Source organism: Mesoplodon mirus, assembly GCF_964341445.2.
Source record: "Mesoplodon mirus genome assembly, chromosome: 1".
Classification (NCBI taxonomy): domain Eukaryota; kingdom Metazoa; phylum Chordata; class Mammalia; order Artiodactyla; family Ziphiidae; genus Mesoplodon; species Mesoplodon mirus.
The window spans coordinates 37,714,528-37,731,404 of record NC_138976.1 but is presented as its reverse complement, the minus strand read 5'-3'; the positions used below and the strand labels follow the sequence as shown (position 1 = coordinate 37,731,404).

Below are 16,877 nucleotides of genomic sequence, written 5' to 3'. Positions count from 1 at the left end.
CCACACCAACAGGATGGTTTAGAGGTAGAATGAAACACTGACTCACCACTCGGGGTCTATGGACTGTTCTTACCCTTCTGCTTCAATGAATCGTCTCTAATTGTACCAAACAGAAAATTCACATCAAAGGATTTTAGAATGGCACAAATGGGGTCTAATAGTGTGCACAAGTACCAACTGATATACAAATTATCACTTAAACCACGACTTTTTCAAACATGATGAAGCAGAACCAAACTGTCCTGGGCTGTCCAACGGCTGCCCCACCAGCATCCCAGCCATGGCTGCCCCAAGATCTGCAGCTAGAAGCGGAATGCAGTGACCTCAGCAGTCTGCACGTTGACCAGTATTTGCAGGTTCACTTGCAAATGCAGCAGTGTCTCAGCACAGCTGTTTCATTAAAAAAATACTACTACAGGGCCTCCCTGGTGGCGCAGTGGTTGAGAGTCCGCCTGCCGATGCAGGGGATACGGGTTCGTGCCCCGGTCTGGGAGGATCCCATATGCCGCGGAGCGGCTGGGCCCGTGAGCCATGGCCGCTGGGCCTGCGCGTCCGGAGCCTGTGCTCCGCAACGGGGGAGGCCACAACAGTGAGAGGCCCGCATACCGCAAAAAAAAAAAAAAAAAAAAAAAAAAAAAAATACTACTACTGCTTATTTGAGGCTCAGATTTGTAATTTTATAGAGATGAGCCACAGACGAGAGAACACAAACATGACATAGGTAGTTTTACTTCATGAGGGGAAAAAAACGAGCTGGAAGAGAGATCCCCTTTCTCTGTTTTGTGTTGACACACTTGAAAAGGAAACCTGCTAATAGTTTGAACTGAAGACTTTAGATGCAGCCGTCCCCAGGAATGTGGCTGCAAACTGAGGAGGTTTCAGCTTTACCAGTAGCAAAGAGTTCGCTGTCACACTTGGCATCTTCGAGGCCCACCTGGATACAGACTCGTCTTCCTGACTAGGAAAGAGTAAGGTTAAAGCACTTCACACAGAGCATTCAGACTGAGTTTACAAACCTTGACTGCATCATAAGAATATGCCAGCCTCTCCCCAAAAGGTTGCCCAATCATTCAGCGGACACAGCAGGACACATTAAACTAGGGAGTTTTTGGTGAGGTAAAGGCAAATTGCACAAAGCAGACATGGGAGGTGGGGCTTGGTATATGCCCGCTGACCTCAACACCTCGGAGCTACTCCGACTTCAAGACAACAGATGACCCCTAACAGGCCTAACTCTCTACCCTGATGACATTTAACAAGCAAAAGAACATCGAAGAACGTCATAGAGAAAATGCACCTTTTTTCATTTTACACAAAACAGTTTCCAATCTACTACATTTTAGTGTCAGAAACAAGTTCGGGGAGCACTGCCCCCTCAGCTTCCCAAGGCATCACATAAAGGACAAGGATGCTAGCTTGCTTGCTCTAGCACAGATGCACCTAGACACTGATTAAACGGTCCTAAGGGAACCGGAAACCATAACACAGGTGTCACTCATGACAGGCAGGCAGCAGGCCACACTCAGAGCTACACTGTACATTAAGGGCTTTCCACAGAGGCGCCGACACCTCCTTCTAGGCCAAGTCAAGGCCCATGGAGGTCAATTCCAGAGCCACTGTGCATCCACGGAAAGCAGGAGCTGCCTTCTGTTCATGCCTTCCTCACGGCCTTGCAAGGCAGGACCCAGGTTCTCTTCCATGGCAGGCAACTCTGCTGTCCCCAAAGAGGGAACTGTAACGAGATGTCAGAATGTCAGCTCAGGGCTGTCTTGTCCCTCGGTTTCAAATCCTCGTAGCGTCCCACCGAACAGGTTCCTTCACACCACGGAGGTATGCTTCTTCTGTTGAGAGATGATGACAGCCTTACAGACGCCACCAAGGAATAAATACTCATTGAAAACAACTGTCGGACAAAGGTGGGGGGAAGGGAAAGAAATACACAAAAGAGAGATGTTTCTGCGGTTCTTTTCTTGGTGCTACCTCTCTAGCACTGCAGGGACATTCTGGTGTGGGTGCCATGCCCGGCATAGGTAGGAGAGTCTCTGTCCCAAGAAGGAGCTTACTTGGCCTCTTGCTTCTCCTGCAGTAGTGGGATAATCGACTCCCAAGCCGTGAGGCACTGGAACGACAACACACACACACAGCATCAGCGTGGAGTTTCAGATTTCATTCTGCTTTGATCTATACCCTCACACTGTCAATCCTGCTGGGTCACCTTTGTCTAATGACACCTACATGTATTATCCAGAGCTAGCAGAGGGAAGGGAGGCAACAGGTGTTTGACTACATCTCCCCCTGCCCCCATCTCTACGAAAGACTGCAGCATCTCTATGAGGCCTAAATGCACTGTCCATAAAGCTCATATCAGTGAGCGGAAATGTATTCACTGAAAGAAATTCCCTCCATTCCAAAAGCAGAAGAGAGGGCCGGCTGCAAACCCTTGGTGAGGCCCTAGGTTCTCAGCCAGGATGGAGACACTGCTCCAGGTGTGGGTGGTGCCTGCAGGAGTATATAAATTATCTTGGAACGGGCCAGCCACCTGACTCAGAGGGGGCAGAAAACCCGCTCTTCTTCAGCCACCTCAGATCTGCTTGTATGGGCCACTCCTGGATCTCCCATAAAGGAAAATGGGGAGAGGGAACTCTATTTATTGAGTTTTATCATGTCCAGACACTGTTATATATTTTACATTCATTGTCACTAGTCCTCGGAACAACTCTAGGAAGTAGAATTATTATTACTACACAAACACACATTTCACAGGTGGGGAAAATGAGACCCAGAGAGGTTAAAAAAAAAAACCTTTCCCAAGACACACAGCTCGTAAGTGGCAGAGCTCGTGATTCCAAAGTGGATGTTCTTTCCACTACACACATGCCTTTCATTCCAGACCCTTCAGAAGAGCCAAGAACTTGGAAGACGCTGGCCCTCTTCTCTGAGAGCATGCTGCTCAGCAGAAAGGACCCTCCCTTTGAGCAGTCTCTTGCATAAAGAGGAGAGAAGAACTACATAAGGGCTTTCTTAGGAGCAGCCCAAGGGTGAAGCAAGGCTTTGTGTTAAGTCATTTGGGGAGGAGACCTGAGGACAGGGGAGGAGAGACGCATCCCTAGGTCAAGCCGGGTGAAGGGAGTGGTGAAATAGCTCCTTGCTTCCTTCCTTGGTGACTCTGAGGTTGGAGAAGAAGCTGGACTCAGACCCTGCCCTACAGAAGGAAGCCCAGGGAAAAAAAAAAAAAAAAAGAAGAAGAAGGAAGCCCAGGGAGCCTCAAGGAGCTTGCTGTCAGCAAGAGACCCAGTGTGGGGTCCGTGGCATCCTGGGTCCTGTTCTCTCCCTCGGCCATCATCTCTGATCTGGAAGGTTCTCCTATGTCATTGATGGGAACCAAGGCCACACCAGCTTGCTTTTTCTTTCTTTTCTTTTTAGCGTTTTTAAAATGTATTTTATTATACAACTATGACATGGAAACATTTTCATTGTAAAAAACTTCAAAAACTACAAAGGAAGCAAAAGGTCCCCTTGACCACAGACCCAACTAAATACTAGCTTTCTTCACAAAGTTAACTATTGGACAAACACTCAAGCTTTTTCCCACCCCAGGACCCTTAAATATGTTGCTCCCTTTGCCTGGAATACTTGTTCTTTGTCTCCGAGACTCAGGTTAAATGTTACTTCCTCAGATTGGCCTTTCCTGCCCACTCTACTTGCCCCCTTCCATCCTGATCTGAATGATGCCCCCTAGTCTTTCCTCCCAGCTTCCTGTTCTTTTCTTGTAGGGCACGTATTTCTCTGAAGAGGTGGGATTCTTGGATTAACGTCTATCCTCCACTAGACAGACGGCTCCTTAATGGCAGGAGTCCTGCCTCTCTGTTTACCCATGTGTACCTGGTCCCTTGTACACAGACAGTACACAAAAAGCATCTGTTAAATATAAGTAGGAGCCAAGACGAGGCCCCAAGACAGTGGCCCTGTTTGCAGTATAGTGGCAAGACGTGGATAAAGGCCCTGGGTTTGAGTCCTGGGACCCGGGCCTTGGGAACACTGGAATTAATCACCAAGAGGAGGAATGAACATCCAACTGAGTCAGCACTGGTGCAGTGGGAAGCGGGGCTAGAGTGAGGGCATGAGGGAAGGAAGCACCATTCACTGAGTATCCACCATTTGCCAGGCACATTAGAGGTTCTCAGGTATCATTTCATTATCTCTTCACCATCATTCAATGGATAAGGATCACTCCCATTTTGCAGATGAAGAAACAAAGGCACAGAGAGGCACCCTGTCTAAGAGCACAGTCAGTAGAGGAATGAGGCCTTGGCTGCACATGGAATGATGTTTCCACCTTTGGGCAGTCAGGACTGTCCCCAAAGATCCGTGGTCTCTGTCTCCCTCACTGACAGTGTGTGGGAATTCTCAGACCTGTGGACCCGGAGAGCCAAGTCCGATCCTAGTTCAGTCATTCACAAGGTGAGTGACCTTGGGCAGAGTTTTAAAACCTTGCTGAGCTTCCATTTCTTCAGCTTTCAATTGAAAGCCCCTAAAACCCACTTCACAGTGTCACGGTGAGGGTTAAATTTAAACTTAATGAGATCATATATGCAAAGCACTCAGCCCAGTGCCAATGCAGACACACAATGGGGGTCCCATGAGAAAGGTACTGAGGAAAGGCGTATGCCCCCTTCCCCCTTCCCTATGAAACAGCCCTTACTAAGACCTGGCAAGTAAGGGCCATATTCCATGACTTTCTTCCTTAACCCTCCTCCCAATCAATATGCAGACACACTGCCTCTGCACAGCAGCCAGAACCAGCAAAGCTTTTGAAAAAGATGGATTCTTCTAGTTTGAGATGAGGACATGTTTCTAGAACTGTGATGGGAGTACCTGAGGTAATGCGTGTTCAGCCTGATTTTAAGTCTACAGGTTACTTGTTGAATTACCACTGGGCCATTCTTCTTCGATAACTTTAAGCTTTAAGGAATATTAGAATTCGTTAGCAGAAATGATCTAGGGTTAGATATGCTAGGAGCAAACTTTGATTGAGGATACTCAGCTGCAGCTTGATGACAGCTGTTATGTGTGTGAGGGTGGCGGGCGGGACGCTTACCTTGAAGTCCACTGATTCAGGGGACTCAGCAAAAAAATTGTTTTTAATGGTTTTCTTTTGTAATCCTACATCCCTTTGTTTTAGGTACTTAAAAACAGTATTTCAAAGTCTATTTTAAAAGAACAAACAGGATTTTGATAAGGGGTCTCTAGGCTTCACCAGATGACCAAAGGGATCCACGGCACAATGGAGGTAAGAACCCCTGTGTGAAGATCCACAGAACAGCTTAAAGGAACCCCGAAGCCTCTATCAACTGGGGACATCCCTGCGCTGCAGGCCTGACTGACTGGGAAGCAGCCGCTGGGAGAACTAAAGGGCTTGGAGGATAAAACTGCTGCTTCCATCAGCAGGGTGTGCAAGTGAAACCCCTGTGGGCACCCAGGGCCCCCCCCCGCCCCCCCCCGCCCCCCCCCCGGCTTCCAAACCCGGCACCACGTCTAGCACAGCGGGGTGCGGACGCACAGGGGTTGCTCAGACTAAACACATAACTTAAGGGAAGGAGATGGGCCAGCAGGACCCTTCTGGACTTCTGGCAGGCCCTGGCCAGAGGCTCTGGCTATTAGAAACACTTCCTCAAGGAGAGGACTGTCATCTTGTCAGCCTGCTCGTTACCTTCTCGTAATACTGGATGTTCTTGTCGGCCATTCCCATGAGCAGCTGCCGGAAGTCCTGCCTCTTGCTGTTCTGCCACCTCTCCATGTCGGCTTTCAGGTCAGCATTGAAACACTCCATCCGATCCTGACATCTCTCCACCTCTGCTGGTACCTGGAAGGGGGATGCATACGCAGGAGCTTTGTATGTGTAACGGGTACCTCGTGCCCCTATGCTCACACATTTGTGAGAGGCCAGATTTCTGCCTTAAAATGCCATGAGCACACTCCCTCCTCTGGAGGCATTTATTTGTAGGCACAGCCTTGGGTTTCCAGATGTAAGAAAGAATTCTGACAAGTGCTATCCTGACCCCAATTTTTAAACCCATCCAAGCCAAACAGTGACTTGTGGGGGAAACACTTGCCTGTTTACAAACAGGAAGAAGAAACGCTGTGATTCAGAGTCATATGTCTGGCTCCTTTTAGGAGTTACCCATCCAAAAGTGAAAATGTGTGCAGATTTTGCAAGTGTACAGCAGTATTTGGTATTGCGCTGCTATTCTCCTATGTCCCATATTGAAACTAGAAAAGAGGGTTTTCCATATCACATGAACGGTTCCATTAACCATGACGTTTTGATGATGCCTATCTCCATTAACCAGAGAATTCACTGCAATAAGACTACTGGCCCACTTTATAAATCAACTGGAGACTTGTCCACGCAACCCCCAGATAGCAGATAACCAAAAATAAAGAATTATAATTGGGTAGTTCTGGGGAAATGGAAAGAAAGTTGTTTATGCATGTCAAAACCGTGAAATACAAAGAAGAAGTATACAGCAGGCTATTTCTAGTTTTTCTTAAGGAAGTTTAGAAGGCTTTCTCAGAATGGAACCAGGTCCCCTGAATTTCACAACTTTCACTTTGCTTTGGTGAGTTTCATCCGTCCTACACAGCTAGAAAGAAAATACCCAATATTATAAGAAGGTAATGGGAAATGATCACCCTGGTACCCAAAGCACAAAGCTGGCTTCTCTCCTAACACAGGAGCTCCACTGGGCTTTGATGGTGTCCGGGAGGAGGGGGGGCGGTCAACATGCCCAAAGCTGGGTCACACACCCACCTGCCAAATGCTTTCCCAAAACAAGTGAGGCCTTGGACATTTTGTGTGCTGGGGCCTCTGATCCCAAATGTAACCATCAAGGTCAATCTCTACCAACCAGGGAAGTTTTATACCCAGAACTTATGGGCAGGAGCTGACCCAGAAACACCTCAGGCAAGGCCAAGCCTGAGGGAGCCAACCCATTCAGGGCTTCCAAAGAGCTGAGGGCGCTTAGCCGTCTGCCACCCAGACCATTTGGCCATGGCTGCAGTACACAGGAGCAGGGAAAGTGGAGCCGCCTAGGTGAGGGGATTCAAACGTGCCTGGCATGGGCACTAAACTTGGGAGAGACAAGGATGAGTCAGAGAGGAAGGTATACAGTCAGGCATCCTGGGCGACTTGAAAGCAAGGAACTTTGGGGAATTCCCTGGCGTCCAGTGGTTAGGACTCGGTGCTTTCACTGCCATGGGCCCAGATTCTATCCCTGGTTGGGGAACTAAGATCCCACAAGCCGCTCGGCATGGCCGGAAAAAAACAAAACAAAACCAAAAACTAATAACAAGGAACCTTTTTTGGTGGTGGGGGAGCGTTCTCCAAAGCACTTAAACTTCTGGAAGAAATTTTAAAAAGGACTCGATTTTCCCTCCTGATCTAGGACTGAAGTCACTTTGCCTTTCCCTGCTGATTGACCTGTTACTGTTGGCCACCTTGGGGGAAACCAAAGTGTAAACAAGAGTGCCCTGGCTTTGCCTCTCCAGAGCCATTCCCTGACAAACATCCCAGGAACCAGCCTCAACAGGCACCCAGTGAACCAGTCTCTGGGCTGACCTCCCTTCCCTCCCTGCAGGCACAGTCCAGTTCCCTTATTCCTCTTCCTGGCCACTGCTCATTTTAGCATCTGGGGAAAAGTGCCCCCGATCAACTTCCTGTTAACTACTGCAGCAAGGAGGAAAGCAAAGCTCTGAAAGGAAAACCTCCTGGGACACGGTGAGAAGAGAGGAGCTAGGCTCTCTGATTCCAAGGAGTGCTCACCTGGCAAAGATTCCTGGGTCTGGTCTGGGGATGGAAACTCTGGACTGCATGACTGCCTGAGCCTCGACGTGGGAAGTACTTTTTTAGCTTATTGTTTTCCCAACACACTCTACGCTGGGCACAGACGGGAAGTGCTTAGGTCTCAGCAGGCAAATCTTATCTCAAGTCACCCAGGCTAGTTGGGAAGAAAATGAACATGGCTGGACACTGCGGGGAGATGTTTAGGGCGCTTTCTCTTCACTTGGAGCCTGTGATACGCACAAGGAGGAGGAGCTGGAGGCTGAGGACAACTTGGGCGGGGGAGCCGGCTTCCTTGAAGAAATACCAAAGGGGCGACTCTTTAAAGATGATGGAAGTGGGGCCTGTGACTCCAGAGGGATGGTACATACAAGTGACAGAGATGAGACAACACCTGGACCCATGTCAGGAACAGCTAGCTCACAGGCCACAGAGCCCTCAAAGGCAGAGAGAGAGAGAGAGAGAGAGAGAGAGAGAGAGAGAGAGAGAGAGCGAGCGAGCGAGCGAGCCCCAGCTGGCAGGGAGCAGAGAGAGAAACCTGGGGCTCTTCCTGAAGGCCAGGGGTTCTGAGACCCATTTAACTCAGGTGTCCTTTTTGGAAAATAGAAAAGCCTTGTGCCTCCTCTTACTATAGAGACAGTTCTAGAGCCAGACTTCCAGGGTGTGAATACAGCATCTACCACTTCCTAGATGGGTGACGTTAGGCCTCTCCACGCCTCGGTTTCTTTTTCTGGATAACACCCCCCACCTTATAAGGTTGGAATGAGGTTAGATGAGGCAGTATATGCATAAAACTCCTGGTACCTGGCATGTGTTAAGCGCCGAACCAATTATTTGTTAGTTCTGATCAGTATCAATATTGTAAAGCGCTGTTCACAAAAGATAATCTATCATTTGCATAACCCCTCAAGTCAAGAATATTTTACTGAACTTTAGTCCATGTCACATCAAAAGGTTTCTTTTTCATTTTCCAAATATAAAATATTATAATACTATTAAACATGCTCTTTCAAACTTCATGCCACCCTTCACCCGTGCTACGTCACCCCAAGATTTCACCAGAGATGAGAGATGAGTCAACACCAAACTATACTGGCCTGTGATCACCCTCAGTACCCTGGAGCAGGGTGATGGCTGAACTACCAGAAGGGACAGATCAGACCAACCTGGTGGAGACGGAACTGACAGGTCTGGCAACCAACCGCACACAAGAAATAAAACACAGCAAGTCAGAGAGGAGCCTCCAGTTTGGGCGGCAGTAGCCCACCGTGCGGCTCACGGTGAAGGACGGGCCCTAAGACCAGAGAACGGAGGGAGCTGCAGCCATGGGAGGGTGAGACCTCCCTCCACAAGGGGGGCTGAGACAACAATAACAACAACACGCATAACCCATTCGTAAGATGAGTAAAGGCCTCAGACAGACACTTCTCCAGAGAAGGTATATAAATCGCCAACAAGCACGTGGAAAGATGCTCCCTATCACAAGTCCTTAGGGGAATGCAAATCAAAACCACAATAGGCTACCACCTCACATCCATTAGGACGGCTACTGTTAAGAAACAAACAAACCAGAAAACACAAGTCATGGCAAGGATGTAGAAAATTGGAACGTTTGCACATGTGGAAGGAAGTATGGCAGTTCACCAAAAAGTTAAAAGTAGAATTACCATATGATCCAGCAATTCCACGTCTAGGTATGTACCCAAAAGACTGAAAGCAGGGCCTCAAAGAGACATCTGTACACCCATGTTCACTGCAGCATGACTCGCAAAAGACAAAAGATGGAAGCTACTAAAGTGTTCATCCACAGATGAATGGATAAATAAAATGTGATATACACCTACAACGTAATATCATTCAGCCTTAAAGAGGAAGAAACTTCTGACACATGCTACAACATGGATGAACCTTGAGGGCATCATGCTAAGTGAAATAATCCAGTCACAAAAAAACAAATACTACTTCATTATAACTACCTATAAGAGATACCTAGAGTAGTCAAATTCATAGAAGCATAAGGTAGGAGAATGGTGGTTGCCAGGGACCAGAGGGAGGGGAGACAGGGCTTTGTTGTTTAATGAATATGGAGTTTCAGTTCCATAAGATGAAAGGAATTCTAGAGATTGGTTGCAACAATAATGTGAATTTACTATAACACTACTGAACTGCACAGTTAACAATGGTTAAGACGGTAAATTTTACGTTTTGTGTATTTTGCCATGATTAAACAAATGTTTTTTTTTTTTTTTTTTTTTTCTTTTTGCGGTATGCGGGCCTCTCACTGTTGTGGTCTCTCCCGTTGCGGAGCACAGGCTCCGGACGCGCAGGCCCAGCGGCCATGGCTCACGGGCCCAGCCGCTCCGCGGCATATGGGATCCTCCCAGACTGGGGCACGAACCCGTATCCCCTGCATCGGCAGGCGGACTCTCAACCACTGCGCCACCAGGGAGGCCCAAACAAATGTTTTAATATATGGGGGAATAAAAGAGGGGGCTAAGGAGGGGAGAGCCAAAGGGTAGAACTCATGGAAAAGCCTACATGTATAGGCTTAATAAAGGAGTCAGCAAAAGTTACTAAGAAATATGGGCACAGAAGCAGGAAGTGAGTCAGAGACAGCAGAGCCACAGAAGCACAAGGGTGGAGGGGGTTAGAAGAGGGAGGAGATGGGAGGGCTTACAAAGAAGAGAATAAGAAGGAACGCGTGAGCTGTCTGAAGTGACCAGCTGCTGAAGTTGCCCAACTCTACGGAGAGGAGGGCTGCTGGCAGCAGACGCTTGGGCTTGCATTCCTCTCTCACTTTTGTTTCTTTCTGGATGGTGTCTTTGTGACAATCAATTCACTGACTAGTAACACCCTGCATTCCTTCCTAACTCAATGCTCTGATTTTTTGACTGAGGTACCGTTAGAGTTATGCTACCTTGTATTTGGAGCGGGTAGAGATGAGAATATCCAATGCTAACGGTCAGGCGTTGCTGATCACAAGATACCAAGAAGGGAAAAGAATCTCCAGACAAGACCTCAAAAGACAACAATTTCTAAACAGAGGACAAGACTGCATTCTTCACATTGGTTCCCCTACCTCTCGTGAGAAGTTCCATTACAGAATATTGGTTGTGGAGCGATGGGAGAAGGGTAACACGGGATGAGATTAAGCGTGTGCGTGCTGGAGAGCAGGGTGGTAATGTGAATTCACTCAACATTCACCGAAAAATGTATTAATGAACTCTTTCCACGTACCAGGCGTCTGTCAGCCCTACGATATGAATCTCTACCTAAGTATCCTTCTTGGAGCTAGGCTGGAGGCATCACATTATCTGCTCCCATGAGGACAGTAGGTTAATAAAGCCCCCAAAGATTAGATAAGGCAGACATGATCCCAGCATCGGGGGACAGGTGCCAGGACCAATGACAGAACCAATTCAAGACGGTTGTCTTCTCGGCTATATGCCACTAAGTGAAAAGCAGGGCCCAGCTTCCTAACTGGTGCTGTGTGAACGACAGCAATATTATCCCCCTGGCCCTCTGGGAAGCCAGAGTTCCAGGCTGCTCACCTCCAGTTTCAAGCAACCTGGCCTTTGACTCCAGTGTGCCATACAAATATTTTCATTTTCTGTGGGAGCTGTGATATGAAGAGAAGTTGAGGAAACACTGCGGCAGGGTAAAGATTGAGAAGAGGCTACTGAATTTGGCAAATAGGAAGTCATTGGTGCCCTGAAAGAACGCTTTAAAAAAAAATACATAAAAAGAAACAAGCTTCAGAGAATGGCAGCTGAGGAGGGAAAAGCAAGTGCCCAAGTGGAGAGCAGATGCACTGAGAACAGGAGCCACGAGTTCCCCTGCACCCGCTGAATGGACTAGCAGACACAGACTGAAGAGCCAGCGGCAGGCCCAGGTTCTCTGCCCGGTCCCTCTAGCATCAGCCACGCATCTTACAAAAGCTGGAAGCCTCACCCCTCAGTGAAGCAAAGATTGCTGGGAGCCCTTGTAAAGGGGATAAAGGGCTCCCACTTTGGAACCAGACACACCCGTGGCCCAATTCCAGCTCCACCGTGTGTGAGCATTGGAGTGTAAGTCATGTAACTCCCCTGAGCGCTGGTTCCTCATCTGTAAGATGGGAACCGCATTGACAGAAGGCTGTTGTAGGAATCTAGTAAGGGAGGTGACAGAGTCCTGCCCTTCTGTGGCTGATGAGTGTGGTTTTCTAAGCTAGGCTGAGATCACAGCCGCCGTGGACAGGACTGGGGATTATCAGGTGTGTGTCTCCTCACTTGTCAAAAGTATCTGGAAACAACAGATACCCCTGCAAAACTCTCAGGTCTGTCGAAGCTCCATATTAACGAGTCTCCCTGCTCCTATCTGCTACGTCACAGCTGGAGTTCTTGCTCTCTGCCACATCCTCCCCATTCCAGAATGTGCACCATTCTGGTGATTCTAAGAGACTTTGAAGGTCCACAGCCTTCAAGAGGCCTGTCCCACTGACCGCAGGTGCTCCTTCCCCTCCTCACCTACTCTCACCCCGAGGAGCGGCACGTCAGCACCTCTCACTTTCCGTTCCGCCCGGCGCCGCACCACACACCTCAGCTCCACAATGACACTGCCCACTCCCAGCAGCCTCTTCACCTGGCCCGTAGCCAGTACAAGCTACCAGTGGGTCAGGGCCTGAAATACTCCCTCTCTTTCTTTCTTTTTTAACCTTGTATAAAGCATTCTCTCCTGGCATCCCTTCTTTTATTTTCTGAACCAGCAACATGTGAATATATTAGCATTTGAAAAGAGTCAAATGCAGAATAAAATGTGCAGGTTCCCCCCATGGTTTACCCTCATATGAGTCCACAATCGACTGTGCATGCTTCCCGTCCAGTTTTAAAGGCCATTCCTCAGCACCCCCTGTGTTTCTAGTAATAGCTTTGTTTCAAGCTTCTAAGGAGGGGCAAATTCTCAGATTTCCCCAAGTCCTGACAGATGCAGCAGAAGGCAGCCAGCCCTGCCCTGCTGAGTGCCTGTAATTTCTCCAACCTCAAAATTAAAGTGAGGAAAGCCAAGCTGCAAAATCAAAGCTACATCTTCCTGAGAATAAGCCACCTCGGGGTCTGCTGAGTTTCGTCAACCTAAAAACAAAGCAAAACTTCAAATTCTGCGATACATTTTCCCTCAGCTCTAGAGGCCTCACCGCTGCCTGCCCTCAGCACACGCCGAGAAGCTGCAGCCACAGGGCTCTCCGTCCGGCAGCTGGAGCCAGGGGGCTCAGTCCTCTGTCCTCAGATGTCCACTCCAGTGTGAAATCCCAGTGAGGGACACGGAGACCCAAGGGGCCATTTCCTTCTTCTGGGTTACGGAGAAGTGACCTCTCCATGGCTTCATATAAAATCAGCTTTCCCTCACTCCTCAGAGCAACTTTTCAAGATTTCACCTCAAAACAGAATCAGCCCCGAGATTCCCTCAGATCTTCTGTTAACATGCCCAGACCCGGGGCCTCCCTGTGAAAACTCTCCATCTTTCGGTGGGAATCCTCTCCTTCCTGCAGCCCTGAGATGGACCTGTGGGCAATCTTGCTCCCATGACAGTTACCAACAGTACAACTCATTGAGTCCTGGGGGGAGAACCAGCCCTGACCCGCTTCCTGATACCCTGGCTTTTCTCTCACCAACAGCAGCTCTGGAAAGTGAAGCTGAAAACATAAAACAATAAACAAAGCACAGAAAAATCTTAAGCTACTCATTTCCTACAACAGGTCTCTCCCTGCTGATGGGTGGTCAGGGAGGAAAGACGCTCAGGAGGCGTGGAGAAGCAGGGGACACTTTGGGACACAAGGAAACAATGCCCCCAACAGTGCAGTGAGAAAAAACATTTTTAATAATTAAAAAAAAAAAAGTGGCAACAAACCCAGAAAACGAAGCTCTCATTCAGCAGTCCTACTAGAGGCAACAGGAGCTAGTTTGGAAAACAGAGGATCTACCAATGCGGCACCTGTTGCTACATCAGACACTCGGCTGATCCTTCCATCTTCACAGCAATCACATGTACGAATCCCACAAAGGCTGATGAGCAAAGCAGTCCAAGCTGGGGGACAGAGCTGGGATTCAAAGCCAGGGACATGTGATTCTAAATCCTGTGCTCTGTCTACCAAACCATGGTTGACTTGGACAGGCTGCCAACTGAGCCCTCCTTTGCCCACCAAAGTAGTGGCTGCCCCAGACCCCAAACTGGAGACACAATTTCTGCTGCCCCCACTGTTGGATCCCACTCACTGGTACACGGTCGGGACAGCCCCTGTTTTGTTAAGTATCACCATTGCTAAATAAGTAGCCAAGTTCACTCTGGTGTGACTCAGCATCCCACGAGAGAGAAGGAAGACAAATTCCACCTCCCCACGGTGTGCTGAGGGTATAGGCGTGTTTGGACCTACTGGTTGGTCTCCTTGGCTGGAAAGAAACCTTTCCCCATCTCATAAGGACTCCTGTGGCCAAGAGAATGAGTCGTATGGGTAAGTGATGCTCCAGGAGGGTGAGAACAGCAGCAGCAGGAAGATTTCAACACTCCCTGGGAGGAGAAGGGAAGTCACCCAGGCCAGCAAGAAGGGTAGAGCACGAGGTGGGAGCTCTCCCAGGTGAAACGCGTGAGCCAGAAACAGCTGTTTCCTCTGCTCGGTCTGCTCCAGAGTGGGTGTGACCTGCAGGCAGCCGGCAATCCAGGGCACAGTCAACACATAATTCGGCCTATTACTCATAACCTTTAGCTCCTGTCTTTGGAAAGGAACTGTCCCCAATAGGGCTGAACATATACTAAATGCCAAAACCAGCCTCTGAGAAAGTTTGCCTTCGGTGCTGAGCAGGTACGAATGCTGACAGAACTATTTAAGTGACAACTTTTAAATACAGGATCTTCAGCTTCCAAACTAGGGTAGTGTCAGAACTTGCTGTCTCTCCTTCCCTCCCTAGCCAGGAAGAGTGACTTCTATACTTATATTTAGAAGCTAAATTGTTACGAGTGAACTTTTTAAATACAGTATTCCACGTCATCCCTTTAAATGAGACTGAGACGTGGGCTCAGCAGGCCGTGTTCCACAATATCAGAGGGACAGCTAGGAATTAGTCGGCGGGACGGGCTGCTGAAGACGGAGGGCAGCTGTGCACACAGTGCTGGAAAAGTGCTCACTCTCGGCTTCTGGGCTTTTCTCCTCCTGGGTTGGTTACAGTTTGTGGACCAGTCCGCAAATCACACTTCTGAGAACACTGATCTAGACTGTTCTTCCCCAGTCTCCTCAGCCCCATTTCATAGACAGGAACTGCCTATGAATGGCAGAGCTGGAAACCTTAAAAAAAAAAAAACAACCCAGGAAACAGCAGGAGAGTCAACCGCCAATGTACATTAGACATAAAAGGGGGCAAAAAGAGGAAAAGAACAGCATCAACCCCGCCCAGCTAGCACTGACCATCTTGGTCATATGGATCTAGGGACACGAATTCACTCGTCATCCGGGGGGCATCACTGCCCGAAGCCCGGAGCAGCCCGCCCGCCCCGGGGGCTGGGGGGTTCCCCTGACCTTGGGCCGCTCTTCCTTCCTCAGAGCCACAGCTTCCAGTTTGGCTTCGTACTCGGCTTGCACTTGGTCCCTTTTCTTCAGCACGCTCTGTGGGAGGGAGAAAGGGCAGCGTGAACACAGCTGTTGCTTCTGTACCCCGTTCCTCCTTGAATCATGGCCCCAGCCAGCCAAGTGCTCCTAGGATGGTCTGGCTGCAGCATGACACAGTCTCTGGAGGCAGCAGGGGTGGAGGAGGGAGACAGGGAGAACCGTGCTCAGAGACGGAGCTTTCTAGCACGGTAACTCAGCCTGACGCTAAAAGCGACAGAGGCCCGGGAAAGGGCGAGGTAGGGGCAGCGGTGCCCACCAGCAGGCATATGCACGAGAGGACTCTCGGCCTCCCTGTGCACAGGGAGAACTCAGCTGTGCCAAGACGTGGAGCCTGGCAGGTGACAAGGCGGGACGTTCTCAGAACCGTTAATGAGAAAGTCTAAGTCACGAGAGTTCTTGTCTCTTTAATTCACTGAGCTGACCCCTGGTGGACTGATTTGCTCACTGATCATTATTAGCTACTTACCTGTCCACTCTGGGCCGGGTATGCAAAGAGCAAAGAGATAACTGAGGGGTTCCAGCTAAGGGAGAGGTTCAGACACGGTAGGAGGCTGCTTGAGCTCAAAGAGCCCCGGACGAGGCCAGAAGCCCTGCAACCATGCGGCGAGCCTGCCAGAGTGAGCGGTGACGGGGCTCAGGAGCCAGCCTGGGTGGAATAAGGCAGAGGCAGGCCAGGCACCCAGGATGCAAAATTTAAGGAGACACTCAGTCTCGGGCTCTGTGCAAGTTCAAGGTTGGCGCCTGAGTGTGTTTCCCTAAATCTGTGCCCTGGACGCCTCGCTCGCCTCATCTGCTCCTGGCTCTGCCGCTAAGACCTCACCAGGTGGAACGGAAAAGCTTTCGGTCGACCTTCTAGAAAAGTATCAGTTTCATCCCAGGGTTTCTTTTTCTTCTTTTAATAGAACCACAAGTGACAAACCAAGAGTAATAAGAACTTTCTTTGCCACTAACTCAGAAGACACAAACTGCTATGAGAGCTTCGAATCTCACGGTCTCTGGCAGAGCATGGAGTCCGGGCAGGAAGGAACCATTCCTTGGCTAAAGAAGTGGACACCTTGTGTCCCTAGCACGTGCTAAAAGGTGATGAGTGACTGAATCACTGAGAACGCTCTGGGGGCAACCTTCTAATGGAAGGCGTCAGCATGGGGAACCTCAAGTCTCCCCTAAGTAAGTATTTACTTGGAGAAGTGTTCCACCACAAGAACGTGAAGTAAAACTTGCAATAGCTCCACTTTTCATTGTTTGTCACTCAGCATTCTCTTCGGTGCTCTGAAGTTACCTCCCCACGCTCATCAGCCTCCGAGCAGGAACACCGATGGTGCTGTTCGCAGGACTCTGTGTTGGGATGGAAACGTTCCATGATCTGCACTATATCCAGTACAGTGGCTGCTAGTCCCACGTGCC

The 16,877-nt window shown here is 49.2% G+C and overlaps 1 protein-coding gene across 2 annotated transcripts in view; it reads right to left on the bottom strand.

Moving 5' to 3' along the window:
• Window positions 1–639: 639 nt before the first annotated feature.
• The window catches only part of SNX30 (sorting nexin family member 30), a 103,227-nt gene continuing 86,989 nt past the window's right edge, over window positions 640–16,877 (bottom strand). For both annotated transcript variants that reach the window (XM_082627790.1, XM_082627791.1), the window contains 3 exons: window positions 15,384–15,470; window positions 5,711–5,863; window positions 640–2,119 (listed from right to left, as the gene is read on the bottom strand). In XM_082627790.1, coding sequence (XP_082483916.1) covers window positions 2,060–2,119; window positions 5,711–5,863; window positions 15,384–15,470 — 300 coding nt within the window. In that variant the 3' untranslated portion in view covers window positions 640–2,059. The remainder of the gene's footprint in view (window positions 2,120–5,710; window positions 5,864–15,383; window positions 15,471–16,877) is intronic.